Raw genomic sequence first — 13,484 nt, 5'->3', positions numbered from 1 at the left:
CATCACAAAAAATGTCCAAGCGATTTTTGGAAAATATTACTTAATGTCGTGGAAGAAAAACGATCGCAATGTTTAAGCGCCGTATCCGCATTGCTAACTGTGCTAACTGGCGACTAACTTCCTGTAATGCGCAGAACAGCATTTCTGGGTCCATTTCAGTCAGATTCTCTGCGTGGGCCAATCATCGTAGCGAGCGTTTGGCTAACAGTGCTATCAATCTCAATTTGGTGGAATTAGAGATCCTGAGGATTAAAAGGAGGTATTCAACTACAATTCTGCGAGGTCCAGTTCGAGAGAATTTCCTCATGCAAAGGTCCGGAACATCACAATAATGTCAAATTTGTGCTCTATGATTTTGTGCCATGTGTATTGAAGTAGCCAACAGTTGTATTAAGTAGTCAACAACTGACAGTAAAATTAAATAAAGAAAGTTCAATTGAATAACATCGAAATAATATTTATTGTTACAGATTTCCAATTGAACTGGATTACTTATAAATAATACATACTCTAATAATAATCACATTATCTTCTCTTATTTCAAGTAAAATAAAGGCTGGATTTAAAACGGAAAGCTTTTGAAAAATGTGACTCGGTGAAATGTGAAAATAAAGTACTTAATTTTAGATGGATGGATGGTCCCGCAGCTTTAAATTCAGTTTATTCGGGTGTCAAGCGATGTCAATCAAAAGAGCCAAGATATTACATTCTTGCATCTAAAAAGAGAAATGTGTGTGCAGGGACTATATCTGGTTATTAAACAACTTTATCTGGTTATTACCACTTGTTTCAGCTCATTTGTTCTCTCTGTTAATGTCATTGTTGGTCAGTTAGTTTAGTTCATGGGTTAGGGTTCTGATCAAATTAATCATGTGTTAGGGTTCTGATCATATTGGGCTCTTGGGTTTATTTTCTGTGTCCTAACTTCAGATGTGAGTCGGTCCGTTGGCTCTAAAAATGTGTGCTTTGTCTCGTGGTGACGCTTCACATCGCTGCTTTTAATGTTGCTGAACATGAGACATGCTGCTCTTGAACTGGTTGTGTGAATAATAAACATATAACAGTCTGTCCATTATTGGTTCAAGACTCTGGTTAAGATGTCCACATGATGCAGCAAGCATTTTCCTAATGACTTTAACATCATTTCACTAAGTAAGACCAGCTGGTAGATGTGACCTTCAAATGATTTGTTGGGAGACGGAACAAAGGGGGAGACTTAGGAAGTGGAAAGGAGTCGGGGGAGGAAGGGATGAGGGGATGAATTGGAAAAGGAACGAGAAGGGTAGCGGGGGTCATGGAAAGAAGTACAATGAGCTCTCTATTGGGGTAATGTGGTACTATGAGCTCTCTAGTGGGGTAATATGAGGGCAAAGAATCCAGTTTAAGATCCTCCTCATCACCGACAAAGCCCTTCACAACCCTGAACCCCTTCACACCTCTCTGACCTCCTGCACAGACCCACAACCTCAGACCTGCAGACACCAACATAAGCTGCTGCAGCTTAGCTACAAACACTGGGGCAAATATGGAAGTACAACATTGAACTGAAATCATTTTGGTGAAAACATTGGCTCAACTTTTTAACTGTTTGAGAGCCACCATGAAAACCATTAGAACAGGTTACTGTTTTATTACAACTATTACAATAGTAGTAAATCAAAGAGAAAGTTCGGTCAACAAAAGGTAACATATTCACGTCCTAAAACAAAGGACAGAATCCCAAAATATCAAAGAGATGAGATAAGTAGAGGATAACTAAATGCTTTCACTCCTGTGTGGACAGTCATGTGACGGTCAGGTTTCTCTTCTTTGAAAAAGTTTGAGTACACACGGAACAATTCAATGGTTTCACTGCTGTGTGGACAAGCATGTGAGAGTTCAGGTTTGTCTTTTGTGAAAATGTTTTACTACAAACGGAACAACAAAATGGTTTCACTGTTGTCATTACAGGAGTGAATGAGAACTTGTTACCAGCCTCCTCCAGCCCTTGAAGCTGCTCTCCCTCCTGATGACTGGTCCAGAGTTCCTCTTTAATGTGTGGGGGCTCTGGTTCCTCCTGTTCCACTTTAATGTGTGGGGGCTCTGGGTCCTCCTGTTCCACTTTAATGTGTGGGGGCTCTGGGTCCTCCTGTTCCACTTTAATGTGTGGGGAATGAAATGAATTAAATCGACCTTGTGGATGAGGAGATGGCACCGTTTTAGTTTTGAAAAAACACACTTCTCTCATTGTCGGAAAAGGAGAAAAAGGAGCTTTGAGTTTATAAGGACATGATGACGATCTGATGACATGTTAGGTCTCATTCATGCAGAACATTCATGAAAGATTCAGAAACCTTTGAGGTGCATTGATGTGTTTCCTACGCAATGAATTGTTTCCCTCACAGACTGACCGTGTGCAGAAAGCCAAAGAGACTACACAATCAAGTCTTCACCATCTTAAAATGATGGGGAGAATTTAGCTTTTTCATGTCTATGAGTTGTGACCACTTCGATCGCAAAGTTTCCTTTTGAGATGGTTTCATATGAATATTTTTATAGATAAAATGTTACATTATGAAATATCTCAAACCATCATTTCAAGTCAGATTATCTCATTGGTTTCAATATGAAAACTAGAACATTTAAGATAACCTGAAACTACCAAAATGTGGTTATTAACATGAAGCAATCAGACACAGGGCTCCTGTATACGTCACAAAATATTATTACAAACTATATCTTCTGTATGTTTTTCATGATTATCCTGCTTTATGTTGTCCTGATTCATCAGTGTTTGGTTCCCTCTGGTTTCTCAGCCTTCAGCCTGTCTTGATGAGTGATATGATGAAGCTGTGTTTTCTACTGATGCCATGACATGAAGACAGATGGATCAACTGTCATACAGCTGAATACAAACAGAAGACACAGGAACCATCAACATGTCTTTATGATGCTGGATATTTATTGCAGTAAATGTGAAAGCTTGCAGTGGTTACAGTTGATGAAGACGAGTCCAACTGCAGCTCTTCATGTTCACTCTGAACTACTAGAGTCTCACTCTGAACTACTAGAGTCTCACTCTGAACTACGAGAGTTTCACTCTGAACTACTAGAGTCTCACTTGACACACATAGGGCTTCCACCAATGACATGCTGCATCGTTCCAGAGTCCCCAGCCTGTAAAACAGAAAACAGGACAGTCATGTGATTAATGAGATTTCAGGGTTGGTGGTACTGAAGTGTCTTATTGTCATGTTGTCTTTACACAGTGTGAACTTGCTATGAATGTGTGTACTTACTGCATTATACTATAATAATGTATGCTCCTGATATGCCTCGTCCTTCACTTAAACCCTCTCTTCATGTTGAGGAAACCCAGGACTCTGAATATATTCATGCATTGTGTGAAACAGTTGAGTTAACGTCTGTATGAAGTCAACAACTGACTGTCAAATCAAATGAAGTTCAATTAAATAATATCTCAACAATATTGATCGTTAGTTTTCAAATTGAATTAGATGAATCATAAAATAAAAATGATCTTGTTTCAAGTAAAATATGGGATGTATTTATGATTGAATGAAAGAGTGAAAGAACAGAATGATTTTGAAAATAGTGACTTAAAATAAAGTAATTCATTATAGAAAAATGAATTTTACTGAATTCACTTCAAACATATTAAATTGATCTCATATTCTAAAAAGGGACTTCATCTGTGGTTATTAAACCACTTGTTTCAGCTCTAGTCCTCTCTGTTTACATCATTATTGGACAGTAAATGAATGTTAGCATTCTGATCATATTGAGCTCTCAGGTTTATTTCCTGTACTTCATCTCAGATGTGAGTGGGTACGTTTGATCAAAGGTTCTGTGCTTTGTCTCGTAGTTGAGCTTCACATTGCTGCTTTTAATAATCATCTCGGTCTCTGAACATATGAGACATCACGAGGCAGGAAGTTGATCAGAATACATATTTGGTTTTCTGAGTAGCGTCACGTGAGATGATTTACATGCATGTAGTTGGTGGTGTGTTTCTTGGACCGCTGAACGAGTGCCCTGAAGGCTGGACAAGTTTAAATAGAAGCTCTTCATCAAAATGTAATAATCAATGATCTCTGGGTTCAGGGTTCAGATACAACGCGTCTAGGACCGGATCCGGACCACGGTCCTCCTATTAGTGACCCCTGCTTTGTTGCAGACATACAGACATTACATACTCTGGTGTCAGAGAGGTGTATACAGGATGGACTTCCCAATCTGACACAGTATTTTAAATCAGTGTGACATGAAGAGGTTCAGTGAGGTTTAAATGCAGCACCTTCCTTCATGCTCATCTGGACTGTTTTCTTGAGCTACTTTAATAATCATCCACCAGGGGTCATGAAAGTGTCTTTTCTTGAGTTTCAGAAGTGTACGTTCATCTCTATTAAGTTATAATCTCTCCTCCTGAGTCTTTAGTTTACTTACCCCGGTAGTTCATCTCAACGCAATACTCATTCCCCCAAGAGTTGTCCGGTTGGCCACGATACCAATGGGAGTAGTCGTGTTTAGTCCCATCGGTCCAAACAAATCCTTTGCTTGACTGAAAACAAAAAACAAACAATGGATGACCTGAGGATGACCACTGTACTATATTCATATTCATATTGTAATTATTACATTGTAGGAGTCAAATCTGAATCTGCAACATAACATTAACATGTGTCAGCAGGTTAATGCAGTACTACAACATGGTACTCTGAGGTAGAAGTACACAGTAAGTAGTATTCAGCTCAGTAGGATGTTTCCATTTCATTTTGGTGGACAATTCATGAGAGTAGTAACATAATTCAATAACACATGTTTACCTCTGTGATTTCATTGTAAACACATTAGAGGCACAAACTGAACAGAAACATTCACTTCTTACCCGATGCATTCCGATCCAGTATTGATATTTTGTAGTCGAAGCCCTGTACATGGCACATTCCAGTTGACACAGCTCAATAAGGCTGTGGATTGATACCAGATCTCCATTACGGGAGATCTTACAGTGTTTCTGTAATCAAAAGAGATAATGAGGATTATTCTTCATCCTCATTCCCTGATTTGAACTTTCTTCTCCTGACCTGAAGTCATGAAGGCTGTTCAGTTCCCTTCTGCTCTGAGGAGAATTCACAAGATCACCCTCAACAATATAAAGATGACTTCAATTCACTTTGACTGCTCATTTTTCTCATCATTTAATTTTCCTGTTTCCCATTTCAATTTAAATGTTTGAATTCAAGCTTGTAATGACATTTGTTTGGGATTCATTATGATGAAGATTTTCTATTTTTTTCAAAATGCCAAAAGTATAAAAATTCATGTGTCAATTTTTGCTCTGGGAAAATGACCCTCCATAGCTGTACCTGCTTTATTAAAACACTTGAAAATACTTGAGAGTAAATGGACTTCTCCTTTCTATAAATACAGTTTCCTCCTCTTTCCTCACTTCTTCTAATGAAGTGATGAGACTGTGTGAACAGGAAGAGGTCAAATGTACTGTCTGTAGTCTGGTGTGTGTTTGTTTTTATTACCCTCGCTTTTTCATTGGGCACATGTGCGTCGGGGAACACCTTCACACAGCGGTCATTACCGAACTGGACCCAGTTAGCATCAATTCTACATGGTGTGGCCGGATATTTGGTCTGACACATTTCTCCAGGATTCCCTGTTTCACAGAAAAAAAGAAGTGCTGTTAGTTTAGTGTTCCTGGTGTCTGTGTAGAAAGTTATTTAGTGACAGTTTGGTTCTTACATGCTGCAGAGGCTGACATGGACATCAGCACCACCAGAAGAAGGACGGCAGTCACCACAACAGGACGCATGGCTCAGGATTCACTGACTCTCAGAACTCTACAACTGGAATATCACCTGGAAATGCCACACCGTTCAACCCCATTACAACAAGACACTTCAGTTATTACCAGTTTTCTAACCCACAGATCAGATTAAAGTTATTTCTGTTCTCTAAAACCTCCACCAAGAGACAAAGAGGACTCACCACAAGTGTCTTCTCCCTCGTTGCATCTCATACTGAAGGTCTGTTTAAATACCTTTCACAGCCATGCCTGAGGGTCTGAATGTTAAAACATGAACTACTTCAATAACATGCCTGTTTAACTTCCACGTCATCCCAGAAGTAGGATCCACCTCTATTCAGTTACAACATTATAATATGAAGCATCCATGAACAAACAAAGCACTTCTTCAATACTAGGTTGAGTGTTGGCCGGTTCATGAGTTGCAGCTCTATGAATGTTTTCTAAATATTGATATGTGGAACGGCCTGTATAGGACTCACTAAAAGAGTTCTCAAAGTCCATATTTTGCAAAATATATTCACCAGCTGGACACTATGGTCCCCACAGCCCACCCCTCATTATAGTTCTTATCATTATAGCTCATCTTGATGCAGGATGCAGGGGTTCTATTGCTGTACTCCAGGGGCCACATTCACTAACTACTGGGGTTTGTTTGCATCCAATTCTATCAGTTTCCATCAGAGAAAGTCACACATATTATTTGAAAGAATGTATTTCTATGTTTCAAGTGATAATTCAACTTGAACTTTGATGGAACTGACAGCAGGTTGGTGAGTGTGTGTCCTTGTATGAATTGCATTGTGGGGTCAAAGATCTTTACACAATGTCCATCATTCAATATTAGGGATACAACTTGACTTTTTAGGGTTCAGTACGTTCCTGTCTACAGTTTGTGTTTGCTCTAATAATATTAATGTATTCATGATCAGCACCCCAAAACGAAGGGAAACTTCCTTGCGTGGAAGATGAATGTGATCAAACATCCACGGGGCAAGACAAAAGACAAAAACCTCTTAGCTCATAACATGGTGGTCGTCCGTAGTGGGTTTGGATCACATGTCCGCACCACCAAACAGGAACGCAGGCTTGAATTAGTCCATCATATGAGCTTCAATGTAAGTTAATGCCACCAATGAAAGCACAAATATTCAGAGGACTGAAGTGTGCAGACAGTATTAGCAAATGTCTGTATGGATGGTAAAATATTAAATACATTTAAAATATATCTGTCAGTCACAACCTGGCTCAAGGTTGGACCGCATGGAGAGACCCCACATGTGGTCTGGGTTTGTTTTAGTCAACTGACCAATAAATAAAGCTAAAAGCCCAAAAGGTGAAAGTCAGGAGACAGAAAGATCCCAGAGTCAGTCCAGGTGAGCGGACCAGCTGACTCCACCCTCCAACCCCATGCAGGTAGAGGACAAAGAGTCGTGTTCAGAGGAGCTGATACTGTTTCAAACTGCTGAACGCCCATTATTATTATTCATTTCTTCATCTAAGGATGATTCAAGTTCATCATGTAGATCTCTGTTTGCTGTGAAAGCCCTTCAGGGTGAGGAGTAGTCCTGCAGAAAACTAGTTTATTGATAAAAGCAAACAGAAAGATCAACTGTCTATTCTAATGAGTAAAGTACAACACGGTGCTGCTGTGTTTAATAAGAAGGTTTTATTCTTCTTTTTTTACCATCCAACTGCCAACAATGATGAGCAACTGGTGCCACTCAGCAGTCCATGTGATGTCAAGCTGACATCAGCTGACCATCACTGTACAGACAATGACAGACATGTTGACTTCCCATAAGTCAGCAGGTTCCTGTCTGCAGTTTGTGATCGCTCTAATAATATTAATGTATTCATGATCCGCCTCACAAAACGAAGGGTAACTTCCTTGCGTGGAAGATGAATGTGATCAAACATCCACGGGGCATTGCCAGAGCACAGGGAGGAACCGGTTGACTTCAGGTCTTTTTTATTGATGTTGGCAGAGCAGACAGTCTTTAGAGAAACACGGTGGTGAAACAGGACAGAAAGAAAGAGCCTGATCTCACAGAAATATGTGAAAAGACAAAACCCTCTTAGCTCATAACATGGTGGTCATTCGTAGTGGGTTTGGATCACGTGTCCGCACCACCAAACAGGAACGCAGGCTTGAATTAGTGCATCATATGAGCTTCAATGTAAGTTAATGCCACCAATGAAAGCACAAATATTCAGTGTGCAGACATTATAAGTAAATGTGTGTATGGATGGTAAAATATTAAATACATTAGAGCAGTGATTCTCAACTGATGGGTGGTGACCCATAAGTGGGTTGCAGACCTGTTTTCAGTGGGTCGCAGATCCATGCCTGGGAGGAAAAAAATTGTAAGAAAACATCCACCATGGAAGAAATAACCACTATTTCTGCTTTGTACTTGTTGTGGAAGTCCCAAACATGTCAGAACACCAAACGCCCTCGTGTTTGGGTTCATAACATCATCCGTAGCCGCACACAGCTCGGTGAATTTCACCAACTCCTCCAGGAACTGCGTCTGGCTTATCTCCGTAAAACGGATACCGATTCCTTCATCCACCATGGAAATAACCACTAGTTCTGCTTTATACTTGTTGTGTAAACTCCACATACGTGGGAACATCAAACTCTATGGTGTCTGGGTTCATAATATTATCCGTAGTCCCACAACATTGTCTGAATGAAGCCGCTACTAGCGCTACTTCTGGCGGAGCAGCAACAAGAAGGCAAGACGGCGGTGGTGACGGGCGGAGCTTCTCAACGCTGATTGGCTGACACAACTATGAGTTGGGAAATTTCAACTCTTGATGCGTTGCATCCTTCGCTCAGTGTAAACACAGCATAACAGCTGTTAAGAGGTGCGCACACCGGCCGCGGCATGCGCCCTAGAAAGTGTCCCAGGAGTTACTGTCAGACACTCAATACACGGCGCGTTCATACAGCAGACGCCACTCCACGCCAAAACACGCAAAAAACTGAGCTCCGCCCTATTGACACACTGACCAATCACAGCGCATAATAATGGTCACGCTGGGCCACTGACCAATCACACGCCCAGGCCACCTCGATGGCGCTGCACGTCAAACAATCCGCCCATCTTGTCAAACTAAAGATCTGATTTGTTGAAGTCCATGACAATCAAGCACAACGTCCACTCTCTGTGTACTTTAATCTGCTAAGGCTTAAACTGCTTTGCTGACAGTCTCACTCTGAACTACTAGAGTCTCACTCTGAACTACTAGAGTCTCACTTGACACACAAAGGGCCTCTTGCTATGACACTTCTCATCGTTCCAGTGCCCCCACTCTGGAAAACAGAAAACAGGGCAGTCATGTGATTAATGGGATTTGAGGGTTGGTGGTACTGAAGTGTCTTATTGTCATGTTGTCTTTACACAGTGTGAACTTGCTGAATATATTCATGTATTGTGTGAAACAGTTGTGTTAACGTCTGTATGAAGTCAACATCGCCTGACATCGCCATTCTACCTTTCCTCAGGTAAGTCCCCTGCAGTTAGCATGGCATTTAGTTTTTACAACATTTTCCTGTTGGGAAGAGCCAAAATAAAATGATATTATATTCTGCTATTTAAATTATGATTTAACATTTTTTTATTCCATATGGAACATGTTATGAAACTAGACCTCTACCAGCATGTCACTGGTTTTATATTACTTCTTGCGTTTGTCTAGCTATCCAGACGTGCATGTTTGTGTCTGATTAGATCATTTTGTGTAAAACTCTTTGCATAGTAGATTGTTACTAACTCATGTTAATGTGTCTACTCAAGAGTTCCCCAGAACTGCCCACGGTCATACAAGCTGATGTCCTTTGATCCTGATGGCGACAAAGTTCGATGCGGATATGGAAATATCTCAAATTTGGAGTGTGGCTCGTGTCACCAACCTCCAGGCTTTGCCTGAGATCAGGTTAGTTGAAACATCTATTTCCTAATACATTGTAATACCTCACTTAACCTTAAAATGTTCACATTCTCAGGGCTCTTGCACACTACACTACCAAAACTCCACAGCCGACCCCAGTGTTTTTTTTATTTGAGTTGATGGGGGAGGACTTCCTGCAAAGGCCCATCACTCTGGCCTACACTGATGGATCCCAATCTGCCAGGGCCCCACTGGTTATGAGGCATAGAAGAGAAGCCACAGTTTGGCCCGGTTGGAGCACTACAACCGCCCCAACTACAACATCCCGGTGGTACATTACTTCGTGGTGGCCCATCACAACTGCCGCACAAAAAAACACCACATCACACCCAACCACCACCGCAGCACCAACAACCACCACCGCAGCACCAACAAACATCACCGCAGGACCAAGAACCGCAGCACCAACAACAACCACCGTAGCACCAACAACCACCACCGCAGGACCAAGAACTGCACTACCAACAACCACCACCGCTGCACCAACAACAACCACCGCAGCACCAACAACAACCACCATAGCACCAACAACAACCGTAGCACCAACAACCACCACCACAGGACCAAGAACCGAGCACCAACAACCACCAACACAGCACCAACAACAACCACCGCAGCACCAACAACCGCAGCACCAACAACAACCACTGCAGCACCAACAACCACCACCGCAGGACCAACAACAACCACCGCAGGACCAAGAACCGCAGCACCAACAACAACCACCGTAGCACCAACAACCACCACCGCAGGACCAAGAACCGCAGCACCAACAACCACCACCGCTGCACCAACAACAACCACCGCAGCACCAACAACAACCACCATAGCACCAACAACAACCGTAGCACCAACAACCACCACCACAGGACCAAGAACCGCAGCACCAACAACCACCAACACAGCACCAACAACAACCACCGCAGCACCAACAACCACCACCGCAGCACCAACAACCACCACCGCAGCACCAACAACAACCTCACCGTACTCTAGCACCCCCCTGCATGCCAACACTCCTCCCCTCAGTAAATTGCCATTGCAATTCTCCTTTCTTGGTGAGTTATTTTTGTTGTGTGACAACATTTTCTATGAGTCAATCCACAAAAACTAAACAAAAAACTGTTGCTGCAGTGCCTTCACTGTGATGAGACTTTCCTTCATGTTGCAGCTCTGGCAACAATGTAATGAGATGTTACACACGACAGAAGCCATTGTTTTAGTGATCTTAAAGTCCCTGAGAAAAGTTTGACTAGAAACTAGCTTTAGATTTTCTACATTTTATTTATTCAGCAAACCATTGCCTGTCAAATTCGTTTCCCACAATGAATGCGTCTGTCCTGTTAAAAAATCTCTTTAAAACATCAACTTTTCATGAACAGCCACAGCCAACCGGAAAATTAGTCTTTGATGAAAATGAGCGACACTTTTTTGATCCACAGTCAGCAGCAAAGTGTCAGTTTTAAGTATTATTTACTTATTGCACTTTGGAATGTAATGTAATCTTCTATTTTTAACTCCAGTGGACCCACCTACTCCCTTGTGTGAGGAGGGACTCTACTTGCCAAAGTTTGTGTACCCAACACCTTTAAATGGAGCCCGGTTTCAAGCAGAGGTCAACAAAGAAGTGGAGATCACAGTCAAAGCACAAGCGTCACACGCAACGTGAGTGAGACCCAACGTGATCAGTGTTGCCTCGAGGCGCGTAAGATAACATCAGCCATATGGAGTCAATACATCTCTGGTTTCCTTCTTTTGTTTTCACACAGAATACATGATATTATCATCAGTGGCCCACTGAATATCACCAAGCAAAGGAACACACATGGGGAGTTCGTCATCAGCTGGACGCCTATCGAAGATGAGATTTTTTCCCGGTTTGCTTTGCTGTTGAATTGATGACCGGGTAAGCTTTGGGCTCCTTATGAGGGAATGTGTGTGTGTGTGTATGTGCCATGATTTGACTTTGTAACACTCTTTCAGGTCTGCTGTAACCGCTACCACACAGCATCACCATCACAACAACTGTAGCGTGAACGGTGGTCTTGCCAGGGAAAGAGGGGGGTTAGGGGGGAGAGTAGGAAAGGCAAGATCGGATGACTCGGTGGCACTCCGTCGGCTAATTATCGGCTAATTATCCTAGCACTCCGTCGGCTAATTATCCTAGTGATCCCGGAGTGATCCCGGAGGAAATAACAATCCTCATCCGATATTGGCATAACGCCTTCAGTCTTTTATCTCACCCCCTGCTAAATCGTTTGGTTTTTGTGTTATTTTCAAAATAAGTTATAGGTTTTGTCGAGGGTGTTTTACAGCTTGCGCTCTAGGTCCCCTGCGGTAAGCTGTAACTCCCAACCCTAATCAAGCGAGTACGTATATCGTCTATACCTTCTCTCTACCTATTTTGACACCATCTCATCATTATGACAAACACTGCAAAAGTCTTCACCCAAAGACACTTACCTAAAGTCTCTTTGGTAGATTCAGTCGTCACTTCTGTATCTCACGGTGGATGAACTGGGAAAGAGGGTTTAAATTGTTTTAAAGAACCAGAACCTTTGGTTTGGTTTCAGTCCCTTACGAATGGTAAGGCCGAGTTTTTATTCAAAGTTTATCTTACATACAAAAAATTAAATTCAATCAAACAGTTTAAAAGTCACAAGTAACTAAGATAAAGGGTTAAGTTTTTAGAGCTGGTGAGTGAACACCTCTTCTCTCTTGTCTACTCCTGCACAGAATTGCCAGGCACCCCCCAAAAGCATGCATTCCTACCCCCTCTTTTATACACCAGAATACATAAGTCATCCTGTCACCAGAGTTGGACAGAGGAGGTTTCACTACCTTATTTGGTAATACTGCCAACAACAAAGGAGAGAACATTTAACACATCTCATTCAAAAAGAGTATATAACATAGCAATTTATAGCGTCCTATGAATTTTATGTGGTCTAATCACAAACTAAAACCAAACAGTATATATATATATATATATATATATATATATATATATATATATATATATATATATATATATATATATATACACACATACATACATACATACATACATACACACACACACACACACACACACACACACACACACACACACAAATGGTTATATAGAAAAAGAAAATGATTATACGGTTATAATAGTTAGACCTTTTTACTTTCATATTTTTCCTCGGACACTCAACACAACGTCTTCACAGTAAGTAACACTTCTCTGTTTGGTGTTTTTTTCTTTAGCAACAAGGTAGAGGTTAAGAACAATTAAGAATGATTCAACCAATTAAGAACATAAATAATTTAAATAAATCACATGTCATTAAAAATTTGAGAAGGAAATGTGTATTAAAAGTTAGAAAACCCAATACCTGATAGACTCAGGATTTTCAAACTTAATCTCAAATCTTGAAATGAAATATATTTCATTCATGAACACAAGAGATCAAACATCAACATGAAGTCTTATCTTAAAGGTGCAAAATATGACATTGTTGCACAAGCCTTTTAGTTTGCACTGTTATCTCTGCTAACGCTGGTTAAAGTTACCTACCTAACAAACTCACTTTTATCAGTTTGATCGTAGCTAGGAGACAACAACAGCAGTAATAATGCAACAGTCATATCAGCCTAACTGAAACAGGAATTCAATCAGTGTTCATCAATGCTCCTCAGGTCTGGCATCTATCAGTCCGAG

General features: G+C 41.1%; 1 protein-coding gene across 1 annotated transcript; it reads right to left on the bottom strand.

Moving 5' to 3' along the window:
• Positions 1-2,919: 2,919 nt before the first annotated feature.
• Positions 2,920-6,038, bottom strand: LOC306748195 (C-type isolectin Sp-CL4-like). Its single transcript, XM_079231330.1, has 6 exons — positions 6,004-6,038; positions 5,758-5,873; positions 5,538-5,671; positions 4,889-5,017; positions 4,447-4,561; positions 2,920-3,156 (listed from the first exon to the last, which is right to left on the bottom strand). The coding sequence occupies exons 2-6, from the start codon at positions 5,825-5,827 to the stop codon at positions 3,089-3,091; spliced, it is 516 nt and encodes a 171-aa protein (XP_079087456.1). The 5' UTR covers positions 5,828-5,873; positions 6,004-6,038; the 3' UTR covers positions 2,920-3,088.
• Positions 6,039-13,484: the final 7,446 nt, after the last annotated feature.

The sequence above is a fragment of the Taurulus bubalis genome, assembly GCF_910589615.1.
Source record: "Taurulus bubalis genome assembly, chromosome: 15".
Taxonomy (NCBI): domain Eukaryota; kingdom Metazoa; phylum Chordata; class Actinopteri; order Perciformes; family Cottidae; genus Taurulus; species Taurulus bubalis.
This window is presented reverse-complemented; position numbering and strand designations above follow the sequence as displayed.